The 19,380-nt window shown below is 43.4% G+C and overlaps 1 protein-coding gene across 1 annotated transcript in view; it reads right to left on the reverse strand.

Moving 5' to 3' along the window:
* KIAA1549 overlaps positions 1 to 19,380 on the reverse strand; it is a 148,594-nt gene that overhangs the window by 69,010 nt on the left and 60,204 nt on the right. The window contains exons 2-8 of the mRNA XM_079931328.1: positions 16,547 to 19,240; positions 15,354 to 15,442; positions 13,872 to 14,049; positions 11,864 to 11,994; positions 9,466 to 9,649; positions 8,303 to 8,362; positions 6,955 to 7,103 (exon numbers count right to left, since the gene is read on the reverse strand). Of these exons, the coding sequence (XP_079787454.1) occupies positions 6,955 to 7,103; positions 8,303 to 8,362; positions 9,466 to 9,649; positions 11,864 to 11,994; positions 13,872 to 14,049; positions 15,354 to 15,442; positions 16,547 to 19,240 (3,485 nt within the window). The remainder of the gene's footprint in view (positions 1 to 6,954; positions 7,104 to 8,302; positions 8,363 to 9,465; positions 9,650 to 11,863; positions 11,995 to 13,871; positions 14,050 to 15,353; positions 15,443 to 16,546; positions 19,241 to 19,380) is intronic.

The raw sequence follows: 19,380 nt of genomic DNA on the forward strand, positions 1-19,380 counted from the left end.
CGACCAGTGAACAACAACAACAAAAAAATCAAAAGGGAAATTTAAAAAATATCTTGAGACAAATTAAAATGGAAACACAACATATCAAAACTTACAGGATGCAGCAAAAGCACTTACAAGAGGAAAGTTTACAGCTATAAATGAAATCAAGAAAAAAGAAAGATCTCAAATAAATAACCTAACATTACAGCTCAAGAAACTAGAAAAAGAAGAACAAACTTAGCCCAAAGTTAGCAGAAGGGAGGAAATAATAAAGACTAGCATGGAAATAAGTGAAATAGAGAACAGGAAAACAATAGAAGAGATTAACAAAACTAAGAGTTAGTTCTTTGAAAAGATAAACAAAATTGACAATTTAGCTAGACTAACCAATAAAAAGAGATAGGATTAAAAAACTATAAATGAAAGAGAAGACATTACATCAGATACCACAGAAATACAAAGGATCAAAAGAGACTACTATGAACATTACATGCCAACAAATTTGACAACCTAGAAGAAATGGATAAATTCCTGGCCATATACACCCTACCAAGACTGGATCATGATGAAATAGGAAATCTGAACAGACCAATAATGAGTAAGGAAATTAAATCAGTAATCACAAACTTCCCAGCAAAGAAAATCCCAGGACCAGATGGTTTCACTGATGAATTCTACCAAACATTTAAAGAAGAATTAATGCCAATCCTCAAAATTTTCCTAAAAATTGAAGAGGCGGAAACACTCTCAAATTCATTTTACGACACTAACATTACCTTAATACCAAAGCCAGGTAAAGACACTATAAAAAAAGAAAACTACAGGCCAATATCTCGAAGGAATACAGATGCAAAAATTCTCAACAAAACATTAGCAAATCAAATTCAACAGCATATTATAAGTATCACGTACCATGATCAAGTGAGATTCACAACATATGCAAATCAATAAATATGATACATCACATTAATAAATGAAAGATAAAAACCACATGATCGTATCAATAGATGCAAAAAAAGCATTTGACAATATTCAACATCCATTCATGATAAAAACTCTCAACAAATTGAGTATAGAAGGAACATACCTCTACATAGAAAAGGCCATATATGACAAACCCACAGCTAACATTGTACTCAATGGTGAAAGGTTGAAAGCTTTTCCTTTATGATCAGGAATAAGATGAGATCATCCACTCTCACTATTCCTATTCAACACATTACTAGAAATCCTAGCCAGAGCAATCAGGCAAGAAAAAGAAATAAAAGGCATCCAAATTGAAAAGGAAGAAGTAAAACCATCTCTGTTTGCAGATGACATGATCTTATATCTAGAAAACCCTAAAGAATCCACTAAAACACTATCAGAATGAGTAAGTAAATTCAGTAAAGTTGCAGGATATAAAATAAACATACAGAAATCAGTTGTATTTCTATACACTAATAACAAAGTATCTGAAAAAGAAACAAACAGTCCCACTCACAATAGCCTCAAAAAAAATAAACTATTTAGGAATAAATTTAACCAAGGAGATAAAGATCTGTATACTGAAATATATAAGACATGATGAAAGAAACTGAAGAACACACAAATAAATGAAAATACATCCCATGTTCATGGATCAAAAGAATTAATAATGTTAAAATGTCCATACTATCCAAAGCTATCTATAGATTCAATGCAATCCCTATCAAAATTCCAATGGCATTTTTTTACAGAAATAAACAATCCTAAAATTCATATGGAACCACAAAAGACCCTGGTGACTAAGGAGCCAAGAATAATCAATGGGGAAAAGATAGTCTCTTCAATAAATATTGTTGGGAAAACTAGATATTCACATCCAAAAGAATGAAATTGGATACCATCTTACTCACAAAAATTAACTCCAAATGGAAACACCTAAAACCATAAAACTCCTACAAGAAAATATATGGCAAAAGCTCCTTGACATTCATCTTGGCAATGATTTTTTGGATAAGACACCCAAAGCACAAGCAACAAAGCAAAAATAAACAAATGGGACTACATCAAACTAAAAAGCTTTTGTACAGCAAAAGAAACAATCAACAAAATGACGAGGCAACCTATGAAATGGGAGAAAACATTTATAAATCATTATTTGATGAGGGGTTACTATCCAAAATATATTAAGGAACTCATATAACTCAATAGCAAAAAAAAAAAAAATAATCTGGGTAACATATGGGCATAGGATCTGAACATTTTTCCAAAGATACAGAAATGGCCAACAGGTACATGAAAAGGTACTCAACATCACTAATCATCAGGGAAATGCAAATCAAAACCACGGTGAGATATCACCTCACACCTGTCAGAATGGCTATTATCAAAAGGACAGGAGATAAGTGGTGGTGAGGATGTAGAGAAAAGGGAATCCTCATGCACTGTTGGTGGAAATGTAAACTGGTACAGCCTCTATGGAAAACAGTATGGAGGTTCCTCAAAAATTTAAAACTAGAACTAGCATATGGACCAACAATTCCACTTTTGGGATTTCCAAAGGAAATGAAAGCACTATCTTGAAAACATATCTGCACCCCATGTTCACTGTAACATTATTTACAACAGGCAGGACATGGAAAAAAACCTAACTGTCCATCTATGGACGCATGGATAAAGAAAATGTGGTATGGTACATAATACATACCCACACGTACACACACAATGGAGTATTATTCATCCATAAAAAAGAAGAAAATCCTGTCATTTGCAACTACATAGGATGAACCTTGGAGGCATTATGCTAAGTGAAATAAGTCCAGCAGAAAAAGACAAATACTGTATGATCTCACACTATGTGGAATCTAAAACAGCCAAACTCACAGAAAGAGTGTACTGGTGGTTGCCAGGGGTGGAGAGTAAGGGAAATGGATGATGGTGGTCAAAAGGGGTACACTTCCAGCCATAAAGTTCTGGGTATCTAAAGTACAGCATGGTGACTATAGTTAACAATACTGTATTGCATACTTGAAATCTGCTAAGACAGTAGATCTTAAAAGTTCTCACCACACACACACACAAAAGATAACTATGTGAGCCATGGATATGTTATCTTATTGTGATAATCATTTCACAATATATACATATACCAAATCATCACACTGTACACTTTATTATTATTTTTTTAAGATGTTGGGGGTAGGAGTTAATTAATTAATTTATTTTTGGTTGTGTTGGTCTTCGTTTCTGTGCGAGGGCGGGGGCCACTCTTCATCGCGATGCGTGGGCCTCTCACTGTCGCGGCCTCTCTTGTTGCGGAGCACAGGCTCCAGACGCGCAGGCTCAGTAGTTGTGGCTCACGGGCTTAGCTGCTCCACGGTATGTGGGATCCTCCCAGACCAGGGCTCGAACCCGTGTCCCCTGCATTAGCAGGCAGACTCTCAACCACTGCGCCACCAGGGAAGCCCCACACACTGTGCACTTTAAACTTACACAATGTTATGTGTCAATTACATCACAATCAAGCTGGAAAAAATTTCATAAATTCATAATCTGCTGGGTCAAACAGTACTCTGATTTGTCCCAAAATTTATATCCCTCTGGTGTTAACAGTGAAGTACTCTTACATTAGTACTTTAGAATCTAGTACACTCGATATATCACTGTTTTGCATAAATATAGCTTTCTATTTTGTTGCTATTTCTCTTAGTAATACGCAACAACTTTATGGCCCCTTTTAGACTGCAACAAAATGGTGGACTGACGTTCTGAGAGAAAGATCAACGATAACTCCAAGCCCTCTATTTTGTACACGTAATTTGAATGTTTGGTCTCTACATTTGCCATTGGCAAAATGCAGCTGCTACTTTTCTAGCCACATGTACAGAACTGTAATAGTGCCCTGTGCTCTGGACACAGCTGCTGGCCTCCTTCTTTACCACTGGAAACTTTTGGCAAATCAACTATTTCGTGATTTCATTGTGAACGCCTACTTCCAGATCATGTATAAAGATCCTTAACACAGGTCCAAACTCTCATCCCTGGAGAATCTGTTCTTTTTTTTTTTTTTTTTTGCGGTACGCGGGTCTCTCACTGTTGTGGCCTCTCCTGCTACAGAGCACAGGCTCCGGACGCGCAGGCTCAGCGGCCATGGCTCACGGGCCTAGCCGCTCCGCAGCATGTGGGATCTTCCTGGACCGGGGCATGAACCTGTGTCCCCTGCATTGGCAGGTGGACTCTCAACCACTGTGCCACAAGGGAAGCCCTGTTCTTTACAACTCTATATCTTGATAACGGCTCGCCTGTCTAGCCCTCTGTTTGCTGTTTCTAGGCTAGTTCCTTGACCACTTCTGCTCCCTAACCACCTACTTCTTTCCCTGGAACTGTGCTGCAGTGGTTAATTTTTATTAGCCTTCAGAATGGAATACTATAAAGGGCTACTGAAAAGCAATAGATTATATCCACCTGTTCCTCTACCTACATGCCTATTTATTCCATTTTAAAGTTCTGATAAGTTTTAGAAATGCTTCTTCTTGCAGAAACCATATACCCAAATATCCAATGATAGCCACCTTAAGTAAAGATTCTAGGGACTTCCCTGGTGGTTCAGTGGCTAAGACTCCATGCTCCCAAAGCAGGGGACCCGGGCTAGATCCCTGGTCAGGGAACTAGATCTCACATGCCGCAACTAAGACTCAACACAGCCAAATAAATAAATATTTTTTTTAAAAAATTCTATAAGTTTCTCCAATCTGAAAGTAACAGTCAGTAAAATCTAATCCCAGCATCCTTTCTAGATGACTTTTCATCAGATTCATATGTAGAATCCATAAAACCATGGTATAATGGAGTCATCATTTGGGGCAACATTTTCAATTTCTTTTTTTTTTTTTTTCGGTACGCGGGCCTCTCACTGCTGCAGCCTCTCCTGTTGCGGAGCACAGGCTCCGGACACGCAGGCCCAGCGGCCATGGCTCACGGGCCCAGCCGCTCTGCGGCATGTGGGATCTTCCCGGACCGGGGCACGAACCCGCGTCCCCTGCGTTGGCAGGCGGACTCTCAACCACTGAGCCACCAGGGAAGCCCTCAATTTCATTTTTTTAAATATTTTCTGATTAAAATCACGTGTTCACTATACAAACTATATGTTCATTGGAGAAATTTTGAAAAACATGAAAAATAACTATAAAGAATAAAACAAAAATCACCTGAAATTCAATCAAAGAAAATCATTGTAAGCATTTTAGCATATTTCCTCCTGTTATTTTTTTCATGATTTGTATATTAATATTTGGATATACTGCACACTTTTTTTTTTTTTTTTGCGGTATGCGGGCCTCTCACTGTTGTGGCCTCTCACGCCGCAGAGCACGGGCTCCGGATGTGCAGGCTCAGCGGCCATGGCTCACGGGCCCAGCCGCTCCGCGGCATGTGGGATCCTCCCAGACCGGGGCACGAACCCGTGTCCCCTGCATCGGCAGGCGGACTCTCAACCGCTGCGCCACCAGGGAAGCCCCTGCACACATTCTTTTGTAGCCTCTCTTTACTTGAGCTTTTTTCTATATTCCCTCACTAACTAAAAAAAAAAACTGATAATGGGATTTTCCAACATATAAAGATTTCACTACAATTTTTTTGCCCATTCTCCAAATTGCTGGACATTTAGGTTGTTCCAATACTTTCACTTTTACACATTATGTTTTGATGAAGAGTCCTGTACTGTTGTACATAAATTATCTACATCTTCGTGCTTGGTCACTCTAAAGGGGAAGAGACGTAGGGAACGGTTTCTAAGCAATCCATCAGATGGCACCGTTAGTCTGGGATGGCTTAGTTAGCTTCCATGAATCCCGCATTTCTATCTCAGGGAACTTGCAGAACTAATCAAGTTTTATGGTACTCTATAACTGTTTTATGTGCAGAAATTAACCTCCACCCAGACCTTGGGCTCTGTGAAGCCAGAGCTCCTAAATAAAGCAAGGCTTTTGTCATTCATTTTCATTTTTATTCTTAGTTTTATAGTTATTTTGTTTAATATCGCTCTCAATTTTTTAATGAGGTTTTAAATTTCCCTATATTCTACTGCATCCGGCAAAGGAACTATTATAGAAACCTAACAACCACCTTTCTGGGAGGGAAAATAAAGAGCAACGCTTACAGGGGAGAACTTCGTAAAAGGGTCGAGGGATGATGATGATGTCAGCTCTCCACAAACTGCCCAGCTCCCCTACCCAGTGTCAGCTTCACATCTCTCTCTCTAAAGCCTCTAAACCGCCGACCTCCCCACCCCTGCACGCCAGGGTTTCACCCCGGCTTCCTGTCTCCGAAACGCCATAGCTCTAAATATCCCCTTTTCCTAGCTCTACAAGTCAGCATTTGGTAAAGAAAAAAATCCAAAATAATGTAATTCACATGGAGATGGGAAGAAATTACAGCCCAACCCCCAGCTCTCTCTGAGTGTGTGCATTTTTAAAGGGGTCACTTTGGGATTCAAATGAATCTGTCATTGGTAACTTTCTGCCAGTTTACGTAGTGAAGGCAATTTGGGTAACATGAGACAAGCAGGGCTGGCAGGAGGCAGAGAGGACAGAGTGCCAGAATAGAGGGCAGAAGATTTTCCTCTTTCCGGCCTCTCAAGGTCTCTTCCAGCTGAACCATTTGTCTCTATGACGCTATCAATAATGCTTACCATTCCATAAGACTGACTACATTTTTGGTAATTAAAAAACTACTCTTTGAAAAATCGGGTCATCCAATGGTACGGCAACCCACTTATATATTCTTCTGCTGTGGTCCCCACAAGGCCATTTGCTGTACGGACCCTTACTAAGGACTCGGGAAACATCTGTCTAGACTCCAGTGGAACTGAAACGCTGACACGTTCCGTGGCTGCCTATGATAGCAATCAGTCTATTTAGCAGCATTTTTCCATTTGCATGAAGATACAGCCCATTTTTAGACGGCTCTCTCTCCTTCCCCTCCCCACTCCTTTGGCCTTCTTCTTCTTACCTGTACCATGCTGTTCCCGGCAGCGATGGTAGCCCTTCTCCACATCCGCCTTCTGGTGGAAACTTCGCTGAGCAGCTGGGCCAGTTTGCGCTCCATCTCAGCTTGAAACACTTCATTCTGGAGCTGCTTCTCAACAACACCCAGGAGGACTACATTTAAGGTGAAACACACACAGGCCCCAAAACGAGTTGGCAGCGGAGAGAAAAGGATGTGTGCACAAGAGAAATTAACGCAGGATTACTGTAAAATGCCAGTTCCCAGAGAGGAGACATTAAAAGGGGAAAGAGGCAAGCTGAACGGGGTGCGGGAGAGTCCAGGGAGGGTAGCCCACAGGCCTTATCTCTAAAGTTTACAAAGACCGGTGGCCAGAAGCCCCAGGAGCTCGGCCGTGCGGGAGCTTTGCAGCTCAGAGCTCCTACACAAGATCAAACGTTCTGTCTGCACGTATTGCAAAATTTCTGGAAATGGTTTGAGTGCATATCTTATCTTGACTCAAAATTTAGACTCATTAACTGACTCGAGATAAGGAGGCCTGTCTTCAGACATCTAGGTTATCTAAACAGACAACATCTTGTCAGCCTTTACAGGAGAAAAAAGCTTGTGCTTTCCAGCCAGAACTGGCTCAAATCCCCTGTGAGATAGGACCACGGGCAAGTCACTTAACCACTATGACAATTATCTGGAAAATAAGGCCACTGTACCATGCAAAGAGGTGGACCCTTTATATGCGATGTTGTATGTGAAGCAACGAGAGCTGGCGGGGTCCAGGAACCTGTCAGTGGTGACTATCCCCACTCTACAAGTTTCCTCCCCACGACCAGTTGCTTACTCACTGCGCTGCTTACATGCTGGGTACCCGCTGAGCATCCAACTATCTTTTACACTTCTGCATACCAAGTTAGAAAGCCTTTATTTGCAACGCCATAGCTATAAGTATCTGACCCAGGCCCACAAGACTTTAAAACATGCTTCTTATTGGCTCACCAAGTTACCTTATTTGTCCTTATAAAACCAGACATATGAGGCTTTTAGGGAAAAAAAGAGATCCTTGCTTCAGAACCTTGTCCTATTCTGGTCAGAAGATGGTCAATTCCTGTTAGACTTTGCCCTGAACTTGATGTATGGATTTTAAAGAAAGCCAGTCCTTTTTGTGCCGTAACTCAGTGGGACACGTTCCCACAGCCAAATTTGAATCCCTTTCTCATTCATTCTTTGCCAAGAATCTAAGGTACATTTTGCCCTGAATTTAGGACTCAGAAACAGGCAAGGCAGTATCCTTCTCAATACCCCCCCACCACAGACTTCTCACTCTTACAGTTCCCAAAAACATTACGTAAGTTAAACATACCTGTTCTTACCCAAGAGGACTTCAACAACTGCGATAAGTTAAGCTGTGGGTACTGGAAGGCTACAAAAAGGAAAGGGTGAGAAAGGGAGAAAGATACGTAAAAAACCTGTCTGCAACAGTCAGAAAGGTGAGTGTTCTAGGGAGCGCTGGTTAAGTCACAGCACACTGCCTCTCCTATACCAATTAGCTCTGCCTATGGAAGAACAAAGTTCCAGGCTGGGGGGAAGGCAGGGTCAGTGGGAGGGTCCTGAGCACCTTAGTCTACGGGAGAAATAGAAAGAAAGGGCTTACTCAAGTAACACGATGGGACACTACTTCACAGACAGCTCACCCGTAAGCTTTTTTCAAGGGAAATGTCATTGTTCCAGAGCAATGAATTTTTCACGCCGTGCACCTCAGAGCCCTGGAATTTCCCAGCAATGACTCAGGCAGGGTAAAGTGACAATCTTCTATCACTGAAAGTTGCTATTTGTAAATAACCATTTTACCCCTGTCTACTTTTATTTTACAAGTTATTCCTTTCCATTTAATTAACAGTACACGAAAATACGACAAGAACCATTAAACCTTCTGGCCACTCCATTCTGAAAAAGAATTTGGTATCTTTTTTGCCTGATTTCAACTCTGGAATCTACTGTATTTTAAACGTTTTGAAGTAAACGTTTCCCCTACCTCCACTCCATTTGTACTGTGAATTAAATCGCTTCCACCAGGAAGGAAAGTTTTGTTTGTTTTCATTTCTGTTTCTTTTTTCTTTTTAAGTGTACACACAGTGAACCCCACTCCTTCTGGTGTACAGTTTTATGGGTTTTGACAAATGCATGGACGTGTGGAACCACCACCACAATAAAAATACAAGACATTCTCATCCCACCCCCGAAAATTGCTTTCCTCGCATCCTTCACCCCTGGAAACCACAAATCTGTTCTGTCTCTCTGGTTTCACCTTTTTCAGAACCAGTATAATCTTTGATAGTGCCCTTGGCTCTCTGAAGAGAATAATAAAGCAAGCCCAGTGGGAGAGGAGGGTTCTGGAGGCCCACCCTGGCATGATCTGAGAAGCTCCAATTTATATTCCAGATTTCTGTTAGCTATTTTCCTTGAAAAGAAGAGGTCCACCAACACAAGCACTCGCAGCCGCGTCCCCAGGAGAGCAGCACTCACGTTCGGCAACCTGCAGCACTGGGTATCCCAGGTAGAAACTGAACTCCACCACGCTCAAGTTCCTTAGCATTTCGCTCACTTCAGACCCATTCAGAAACCCCTGCGAGCCTTTGACAGCAAAGACAATGTTCACTGGGCCCCGGCGAGGAGCCAGCCTTGAAGACCCCACGGTGATATTCAAGATCTGAAAGAAAGAAATCAGAATAAGCTTCTAAAATAAATTAAAATGTCCAGCCAAAAGCCTGACTATGATTCTGCTCTCACAATTTCCCTCACCAAGGTCTTTTTAAAGGAGCATTTTTTTTTTTTTTTTTTTTTTTTTGTGGTACGCGGGCCTCTCACTGCTGTGGCCTCTCCCGTTGCGGAGCACAGGCTCTGGACGCGCAGGCTCAGCGGCCACGGCTCACGGGCCCAGCCGCTCCGCAGCATGTGGGATCTTCCCGGACCGGGGCACGAACCCGTGTCCCCTGCATCGGCAGGCGGACTCTCAACCACTGCGCCACCAGGGAAGCCCTAAAGGTGCATTTTTAAAGGAAGAGTAATTGGCTTCACAACCTGGTTCCCTTTTGTAATACTCTTAAACCCTTAGTTTATTGAAAATGTTTTTTACATTAAGTGGGGAACTGAGCACATGTATTTATAGTCCCTCCCCTTTTCTTTCCCACCCCAAATCCCACTGAAATAACAACAAGATGAACAAAGGGGAATAAATCCACAACAGCACTGAGAATGGAAGAAAACCAGAGATTCTGTCAAATTACTGAAAGATGGAGACAGGGTGGGATCATGTTGATACAAACCAGAACAGAGGGAACAGAGACCCCAAACACACACAGGCACAGACCACAGTAGACTGAGAGTGGTCTCCCTCAGGGGCCCCAGGAGGCCTCCAGTGCAGAGATCTGCAGGAGCTGAGACCCTGATCCGGGTCCCTAATTAAACACTGAGTGCCAACAGCTGAGTCGGTTGTCTCCCTCCCTTCTCCCTTCCAACTTCACACCCAGGCCAACTCAGAAGTGCCAGCAGCTCCACCTTCACCCCAGGAGCCCGAAGAACTGCTGCCTGAGGAAGATGAGCTCCCTGCCTAAGAGGACAGAAGACCCAGGGTGGCATGGCCCCCTAGGCAGGAAGGTGGGTGGAGTTAACTGCAGTGCACACAAGAGACAAAGAAAGAAAGAGAGTGAAAGAAAGAGCAGCTCTGCCACGAAAGACACACTAACTCACTCCATCCCCAGGGTACAGCCTCCTCATCTCACATGGCGGGCAGGGGTGCCCACGCTGGCTGTCCATGACCACACATTGCCTGGTACCCAGGCCTCCAATGAATCCTCCCATCAGGAGACAAGGCTTATGTAGACACACACTCTACAGCTGAAGTGGAAAGATGAACAAGGTGCCAAAACTAACCACCTGCTTCCTCATTCCTAGAGACAGCCACCAATGGTCTACAGGTGATTACAGAAACCTAACAGCACCAAAGTCAAGGACCAAGATCAACACAGAACAATGGCAAAGAATGCAGAGCAAACAGAGACAACTGAGTACACGGAAGACAACATATTAAAAATACTAATTAATGTCTCCAGAAACTTTCAAGGAAATATTGTATCATCATTCAAGATAAGCCTGCATCGTAACACGAAAGGCTGCAATGAAAAAAGAGCAAATAAAAATGAAAAAACAATGATGGCTAAAAGAAAATTCAATAGAGGGATTGAATAACATAATGAACACATCTGAAGACTAAATTAATAACTTAGAGGACAAGGTTTAGAAATCTGTTAAAATAGGGAATTTTAAAAAGAAATGGAAAAAATAAGAAATAGGGAGGGTGAATCCAGGATCACCAAAATCTACTTAAAATGAATTTGAAAAAGAGAGAACAAAGAATATGGAGGGATAAATATCAAAGAAATGTAACAACATCAGCAGTTTCCACGTAATACATACAAAACCTATCCTTTGATTCGTAGCTGTATTCTGTATTTAGAGTGAAGAACTGCATTTCATGGTATTCCATGAAACGAAATTCCATAATATGAAACGCTAGTGTATTTAGGCATTTCCCTCTTTGGATATTTAATTTGATACTTAAAGTTGATATTTAAGTTCTTTTCTGGAACATTCTTGCATTTCCTACATGGGCTCATCTCTCTTCAGCTCACCATATCTGAACTCCCTGGTTATTGGGCTCCTCTACAATGTTCAAATATACTTAGCCTATTCATGCTCTGTGGACTCCATGCCATGGAAAGAGATGATTTCTAATCCATGTGAACTAAATCTCCTCTGCTGGAGGGAATTAGTAAGAGTTAAGTGTGTCTTAAACAAAACATTATGAAACTAGCTCCTCTTTAAAAGATAAAGCATCTTGTCCTGCATTCAGTGCTATTCTCACCTGCACTGTGAGGTTATACGTCCCCTGGTGGTGTTTTCTCACTTCAGAGAGAGCTATCATCAGGCCTTTCTCGATGCGCTGGGTGAAGTTGCAGAAGCCCGTATCCACACTCTGAGGCACAAACTGCAGTACTGAAAAGGACAGTATCACAGTCCCATGAACAAGGTGTTTCTTTAGTATTAAGTAACGAGGAGAGGGATAAAATAGTGTGTAAATCAATGAACTCTGATCCACAGCACAGGATTAAGTACTATGGTGTGTTATTATTTTTTAATTGAGATATAGTTGATGTACATTATTATATAAGTTTCAGGTGTATAACACAGTGATTCACAATTTTTAAAGGTAATACTCCATCCATAGTTATTATAAAATATTGGCTATATTCCCTGTATTGTACAATATGTCCTTGAAGCTTATTTATTTTATACATAGTAGTTTGTACCTCTTAATCCCCTACCCCTATATTGCCCCTCCCACCTTGCCTCTCTCAACTGGTAACCACTAGCTCTCTGTATCTATGAGTCTGTTTCTTGTTATATTCACTAGCTTGTTTTATTTTTTAGATTCCACATATAAGTGGTATCATACAGTATTTGTCTTTGTCTGACGTATTTCACTTAGTATAATACACTCTAAGTCCATCCATGTTGCTACAAATGGCAAAATTTTCATTCTTTTTTATGGCTGAGTAGTATCCCATTGTGTGTGTGTGTGTGTGTGTGTGTGTGTGTGTGTGTGTGTGTGTGTGTGTGTGTGTGTGTGTGTGTGTGTGTACCACATCTTCTTTATCCATTCATCTGTTGAGGGGCACTTGGGTTGTTTCCATATCTTGCCAACTATAAATAATGCTGCTATGAACACTGGGGTGCATGTATCTTTTCAAATTAGTGTTTTCTTTTTTTTTTTAATACATACCCAAGAGTGGAACTGCTGGGTCATATGGTAGTTCTATTTTTAGTTTCTTGAGAAACCTTCATTCTGTTTTCCATAGTGGCTGCACCAATTTACATTCCTACCAACAGTGTACGAGGGTCTATGATATGTTATTTATATGTATCATATCATGGAAATGTAGCAAGCCAACTGTACCAAATGACTACACGCAAGGTGAAGGTGACTTGTATCATTTTAAAATGGAAAAATATCTAAGATAATAATTGGAGCATCAAAAGATGCAACACTGAAACATTTCAAATAGAAATAAATTCATTAGAGATGAATTCTTAAGTATTTATGGGTGAAACGACATGATACCTGGTATTGTTTTAAAACACTCTAGCTTCCTCAAAAAAAGTTTGTGTGAGATACATGAAACAAAATTGGGAAAATGCTGATAATTTTTAAAGTTTGTACGGGCATGGGTGGGCTAAATATGGTATTCTCTCTACTTTTGTATATGTTTAAAAACGTCCATGATAGAAAGTTAAATGAGGGGACTTCCCTGGCTGTCCAGTAGTTAAGACTCCACGCTTCCACTGCAGGGGACATGGGTTCGACCCCTGGTCGGGGAACTAAGATGCGACATGCAGTTCAGCACAGCCAAAAGAAAAAGTTAAATGACATTGAGGAATCACTGTTAATTTTAGGGGGTGTGATAATGATATTGTGGACATATGTATGTGTATGTATATGTATGTATGTGCATATGTTACGTGTGTGTGTATATATGTTTAATAGTCTTATCTTTTAGAGGCATAGGCTGAAATATTTATGAATGAGATGACATGATGCCGTATCAAAATAACATGAGAGGAGGGAGTGTCAATGGGGGTGTAGATGTAACAGAAGTGGCTAGGAGTTGAAAATTGTTGAAGCCATACAGTGAGTACCTGGGATGCATTAAACTATTCTGTGTACTTTTGTACATGCTGGAAATTCTCCATAATTATGAAGTTTTTTGAAATTTAACAAATTTTAACATAATCCTCCCCAAATTATTTTGAAACACAAAAAATAAAGTGAAATTCTATTTACAAATCAAAACAACTATGCTCAATTTTCTTACCCGTTTGAACTTGGAACCTGGACTCTGGCATAAGGAAGGAGGGTTTCACAGCCAAGATTAAAGGAGTCTGGTCACGAACAAGTTTACTATTTATAAGTACATTTATGACTGATATTGCTGTGTAAACGAACGGACCAGATGTTACCAGAAAAGTGAAGTCAGCGAACAGTTCATAAACCTATGAAAATAAAAAATGCAAAAGATGATAATTATTAAATTTGAGGGTACCATAATTCAAACTTAAAGGAAATCATACTGAGTAGAAAAATAATAAAGTTAAAAAAATAAATAGTTTTAAATGAAGGGGTATTGCTTCAGAGATAATTAAAATTTTATTTTAGTTATGCCTCTTACATATCTGTCAACTTTCTCAAAAACAGCACAAAATTACAAGAGCAAGGACAGTGCAAAAGAAGAGTCAATAATATGAACTGAATAAGGAACTAAGGAGAATTCAAGGTGTTTTACTGTACTTACCCCCCATAAAAAGGAGCACTTACTCTACTAAGTAGAGCTGGCCAAAAGAAATATGTGAGGCACATATGCAATTTTTAAATTTCTAGTGGCCACATTAAAAAAAATAAAAAGAAACAGGTGGGGGCTTCCCTGGTGGCGCCGTGGTTGGGAGTCCGCCTGCCGATGCAGGGGACGCGGGTTCATGCCCCGGTCCGGGAGGATCCCGCATGCCGCGGAGCAGCTGGGCCCGTGAGCCATGGCCGCTGGGCCTGCATGTCCAGAGCCTGTGCTCCGCGGCGGGAGAGGCCACAGCAACGAGGGGCCCGCGTACCGCAAAAAAAAAAAAAAAAAAAAAAAAAAAAAAAACAGGTGAAATTAATTTTAAAAACGTTTTACTTAAGCCAATATATCTGACATGTCATTTCAACTGTAGGCAATGCAAAAAATTATTGAGCTATTTTACATTCCTTTTTGCACTAAGTCTTTGAAATCTGGTGTGTATTTTGCACTGACAGCACATCTCACTTGGAACAAGCCCCATTTCACATGCTCAACAGCCACACGTGGCTCACGGCTCTGCTCGGGATGGTGCAGGCCTAGAGCGGGGCTTTCTGAGCTTATCAGGAGCGAGAAGGCACCAGCAGACGTCCGGCAAAAAACATCTAGAAATCTATCTCTATCTCACTCGATGTACAGAAACATACATACGCACTCACTCTAAACTCTAATCCAAGCCCTTCCATGTACATAAAGGGAAGCGAGATCATTAGGTCATCACCCCAAACTCTGGTCTTAGAGCCCTTTGTTCCAGCTCTGCCAGCACATCCCCGTGATGGACTAAACCTGGCCTCATCTGGGGACAGAAGGGGCTTCCCTGGAGAAGCAATGTTTGAGCAGAGATCCAAAGGACGAGTAGGTGTCCACCAGGAGAAGGGAGGGGAGAGAGGAAAGCAAATGTCCCACTCCCGTTATGATGTGCATTCGACTCGGACTCCCCCACCAGACTTCCATGCCGCAGGCACCCACCTTGAGCTCCACCACACGGTTGAAGTGGTTCCTCAACACCTCTTTGATGGACATAATGATGTACTCCTGCACAGCTCTGCGGGCCAGCACTGCAAATCAGCTCAGCGTCATTATGAACAGGCAGAGGATCGACGGCCCTCCCTGGTCTCAGCATGGAGAAAAAAGACCCAGCGCATTCTCCTCCCTCCTCCCCTCCACCTTCCCTGTCCGTCCGCTGCATTCCTGCTCCACCTCTCCTGCCACCTTCTCCCCCTTCTTCCTTTCTGTCCCCCATCCCCATCGACACCAGTACACAGAGCCAGGTCACTGATCAGCCACATGCCGTACTTCAGTACATATGAACAGGGCACCGACTTTATGCGCAACTTGCCACTTCTCAGGAGGAACAAGTGGGAGAGTCTGATCAAGGGGCCACAGTCACCAGACTTGTTCAGACATGACATCAAAGGTATTCCAGCTTCATGGGACTAAAGCAGCCGGCAGCTGCAAGGGAAGCTGCTGCCTGTCGGCTGGTGCCTCGGACTGCAGGCTGGGGAGAAGGTTGAAGGCTGTGACCCAATTCAGAGGATACTGAGCCACTCCACGTTCCTCTGCTCCAAGTGACATCTACAGGACTATATAAGAACAAAGCGGCCCCTCCTTTCCAGGAAAAGTCAGAACAGTAAATGAGTAAGAAATTGCAATGGTGGCCCTTACACATTTGCCCAACTGACTGCTTGAACGAAACGTGAAGGCGTTTTGCTTTATCCGTGTCATCTACGCATCCAATGGGTTATGAGCTCCAAAGACAAACATCCCAGCAAACATTTCTAAGGCTCTTTTAAATCTTTCCTTTGTTTTCATTGCTACTAATCTGTAATATTTTGTGGACGCTTCTTATATGCTGGGCACTGGGTTAAATATTTTATATGCATTAATGCATTTAAATCTTTATAATAACCCAAAGAAGGAGGTGCTACCATCATCCCTGCTTAACAGTTGAGGAAACTGAGGCTTAGAGAAGCCTCACTGCCTAACTGTCCGGAGAACTCATGGGAGCTGGCAAAGCAGTGAGGAAGGACTACAACCCAGGAGTCGTCTGGGTCCAAAGCCTACACTCTTTGCCACAATGCCATATATCACATAAGCATTTCGTATAAACACCTTTGGAAGATCACCCCAACCCAGAGAAGTGATGTGAAGCAGGGCCTTACCAGTTGTGATCAAATAGGCATCAGGAACCGTAATATCACACACATACGGCGACTTGGTGGTGACCAGCGCAGGAGTATGAACCGTCGCTTCGGGAGCGGGGGTGGTCGCGGGATGAAGGGATGGCGGGGGGAGAACCGTGCTGCCCTCGTGACGGTTCTGACCCACAGTTCTGCTGTTCAGGGTGGTGTGAAGAGAATTCTCAGGGCCAGCACTGGTATCAGACGTGCTCAGTTCAGTGGAGGCGTTCCTCGGTAAATCTGTGGGTGTGAACGATGGGCCACGCGTACCACCTGGCTCTGTAGGCAGAGGCGAGCGGATCACCTCAGGAAGAAACGAGGATGCTGATGGCAGGTACCCAGTGCTGACCAGCACTGTGGTGACAGGGATGACTTCAGAGAAAGAGGGTAAGACGGACGTGGGATCGTTCATAGCACTGATACCATCATCAGAAGGTGTCAGGGTTGAAAAGACAGAAGATTCAGTTAAAACGGGTGTGGTAGGAACAGCAGTCAGAAGGGATGTTAAGTGAGTTTCAGCAGTCAAAATGGGCTCAGAACTGGAGGGCACCAGTGTGGTGACTGCAGATTCATGGGACGTGAGTGAAAACTCAAAATAGGAGGTAGTTGCAGTGAAAGCTGAGGTAAAATGAGCTTCGGCATCTGTGGGTGACACTGTGGGTGCTTCAGAAAACTTTGGAGAACTGGAGGGAAAGCTGGAGGGTAGTGACATTTCAGAGTAACTAGGGAGAAGAGTGAAGCTGCTTAAAGGAAGATCTGAGCTTGGCCAGAGCTGAGAAAAGTCGAGGTTTGTGGAATTGGGAACAGAAAGCTGAGGTGACCGAGAACTGACAGAGTTGGTCAACGAAAGTGTCGCAACCAAGGTAGAAAATGCCTGAGAAATGAAGGTGGACAGATCACTTGACCTCGGAGACGGAGAAGCAAGTACTTCTGAAGATGGAGAGACCCAGCTGCTGAATTCCAGTGGGGGAGTGGAGAAAAAGCTGGATGTAAAATCCCAAATACTTGCACTTTCACGTTGGGAAAAACCGGCAGGTTCCCCGTCAGGAAAAAGCGAAGGCTGTGCCGACAGGTCCGAACTGTAAGACGTAAGAAGACCTGGGCCTCTGACGGCAAGCGATGGGGTGTTTTTATTTGCTGTGATGGGGAAAGAAGAGTCAAGGAGAGCACCTGGGGTGACCGAGGAAAGCACGGCTGTCCCACTGGATGGCATTACTTGAGTTTCGGCGACAGAGGAGGAGGCAGAAGCAGCAGCGTCAGGTGACACAGGCACAGAGAGGTGGCCCTGGGGAGGGTACATCTGTGCGGTCATCACACTACTCATTTCCCCCTCAGCTGAAATACCGACGCTCGTTGCTGAGATTTCCAGAGATGGAGAAGAGAGGGGAACCATCGGTCTTGAGGGGAAAAGTGTATGAAATTCTCGCGGGCCCTCGTCAAATTCAGAGAAGTCCACCAAGACGCTGCTCGGTGGAGAGATGCTGCTCACTTCTGAGAGGGTCAGGGACAGGGTCTCGGCACCATCCCCGGACCCCACGTCCTTCTCCGTGAGGCTCGCTGACAGCACGGGCCGAGGCGACACCGCAGTGCACGACACGCACCACGTGTACGGTCTGAACGAAGACACTGGGCTCCAGACGTGAGTGTCACCCGCACCACTTGGGACCACTGAATGGCCAGGCAGTTCTGATGCCTCACTGGAGCTGGCGGGAAGACAGGGGTTATATGAAACACCGGCTGATTGAGTAGAGAACAATCCAGACACGAGAGGAGTTGAAAACAAAGCCAAACGTGCACTGCTGCTGCCAAAGGCAAGGGCCATCTGGGACAGAGCCGCAGAGCCGCGAGCGCCTGGAGAGGCGGCTTCACCCAGACTTCGACCCAAAGCGGTGTTCACATCAGAGTATCTGTCTGTACCTGCGGCCAGAGCATCCTCTGGAGGCGGTGAGACCTGCCCTGACGGGGGAGGAGGCTGCCGAGTGACGCCATCACGTGGCGGTCGAGGCTCGGAATACCGCGAGCTGAGGAGGGTTTCTGCGCCCTCTGCTCCTGAAGCCATGATCTCCGGCAAAGTCCTACTTGAAACGTGCCCGTAAGCGTCAGTAGGATAAAACACCAAGTTCCTGCTAGGAGTTGGAATTATGCCCTTGGAAGTGGGAAAAGCTGACCGAAAAGCACTGAAATGATTCGGGGATTCAGCAGACACTGTTGGCTGTTGCACTGTGTTTTGCCAGGCTGATGTCACGTCTTCATCTTGTAGAGAAATGATGGGTAACGATGGAGTCGGCATGGAGTCTAACGTTTCTTTGAGCAGCCCTGGCAGACCGAGTGTGACGTATCGTACGGGAGAAACCACGCGGGAAGTGGTCCAGGAAGTCTCTGGCAAAAAGTTATCCATTTCGTCATCATCTATGACCTCGTTGCTCGTCACTGACACATAATTTGCCACAAAGATGCTGTGATCTGCTGTACTTTGGGTCCATTTTCCTTGGTTAAAAAAGTTTGTATCAAAAGTACTGGCAGATGGAGATGATCTCACGTGGAGAGAACTGCTTTGCTGGGACCCTGGAGCGGTTTCTGTTAAGGCCACGTGTGCAGTGCTGTGCTCGGTGCTTTCCCTTGGCATGAACTCCAAGGAGGATAAAGAAAGGTTGTGCTGTTCCAGAGGGAGCTCATCTACAAAGAAAATAACAGCTGAGTTTAGCTGCAAGGCAATGAAAGTCATACTGCTAACGTTTTGTTTCAGATATAAAGATATCCTCAATCAACAGATATCCACTCACTGTGAACAGCCACGATTCACGGTTAGAAGTTAA

The sequence above is a fragment of the Stenella coeruleoalba genome (genome assembly GCF_951394435.1).
Source record: "Stenella coeruleoalba genome assembly, chromosome: 9".
NCBI lineage: Eukaryota > Metazoa > Chordata > Mammalia > Artiodactyla > Delphinidae > Stenella > Stenella coeruleoalba.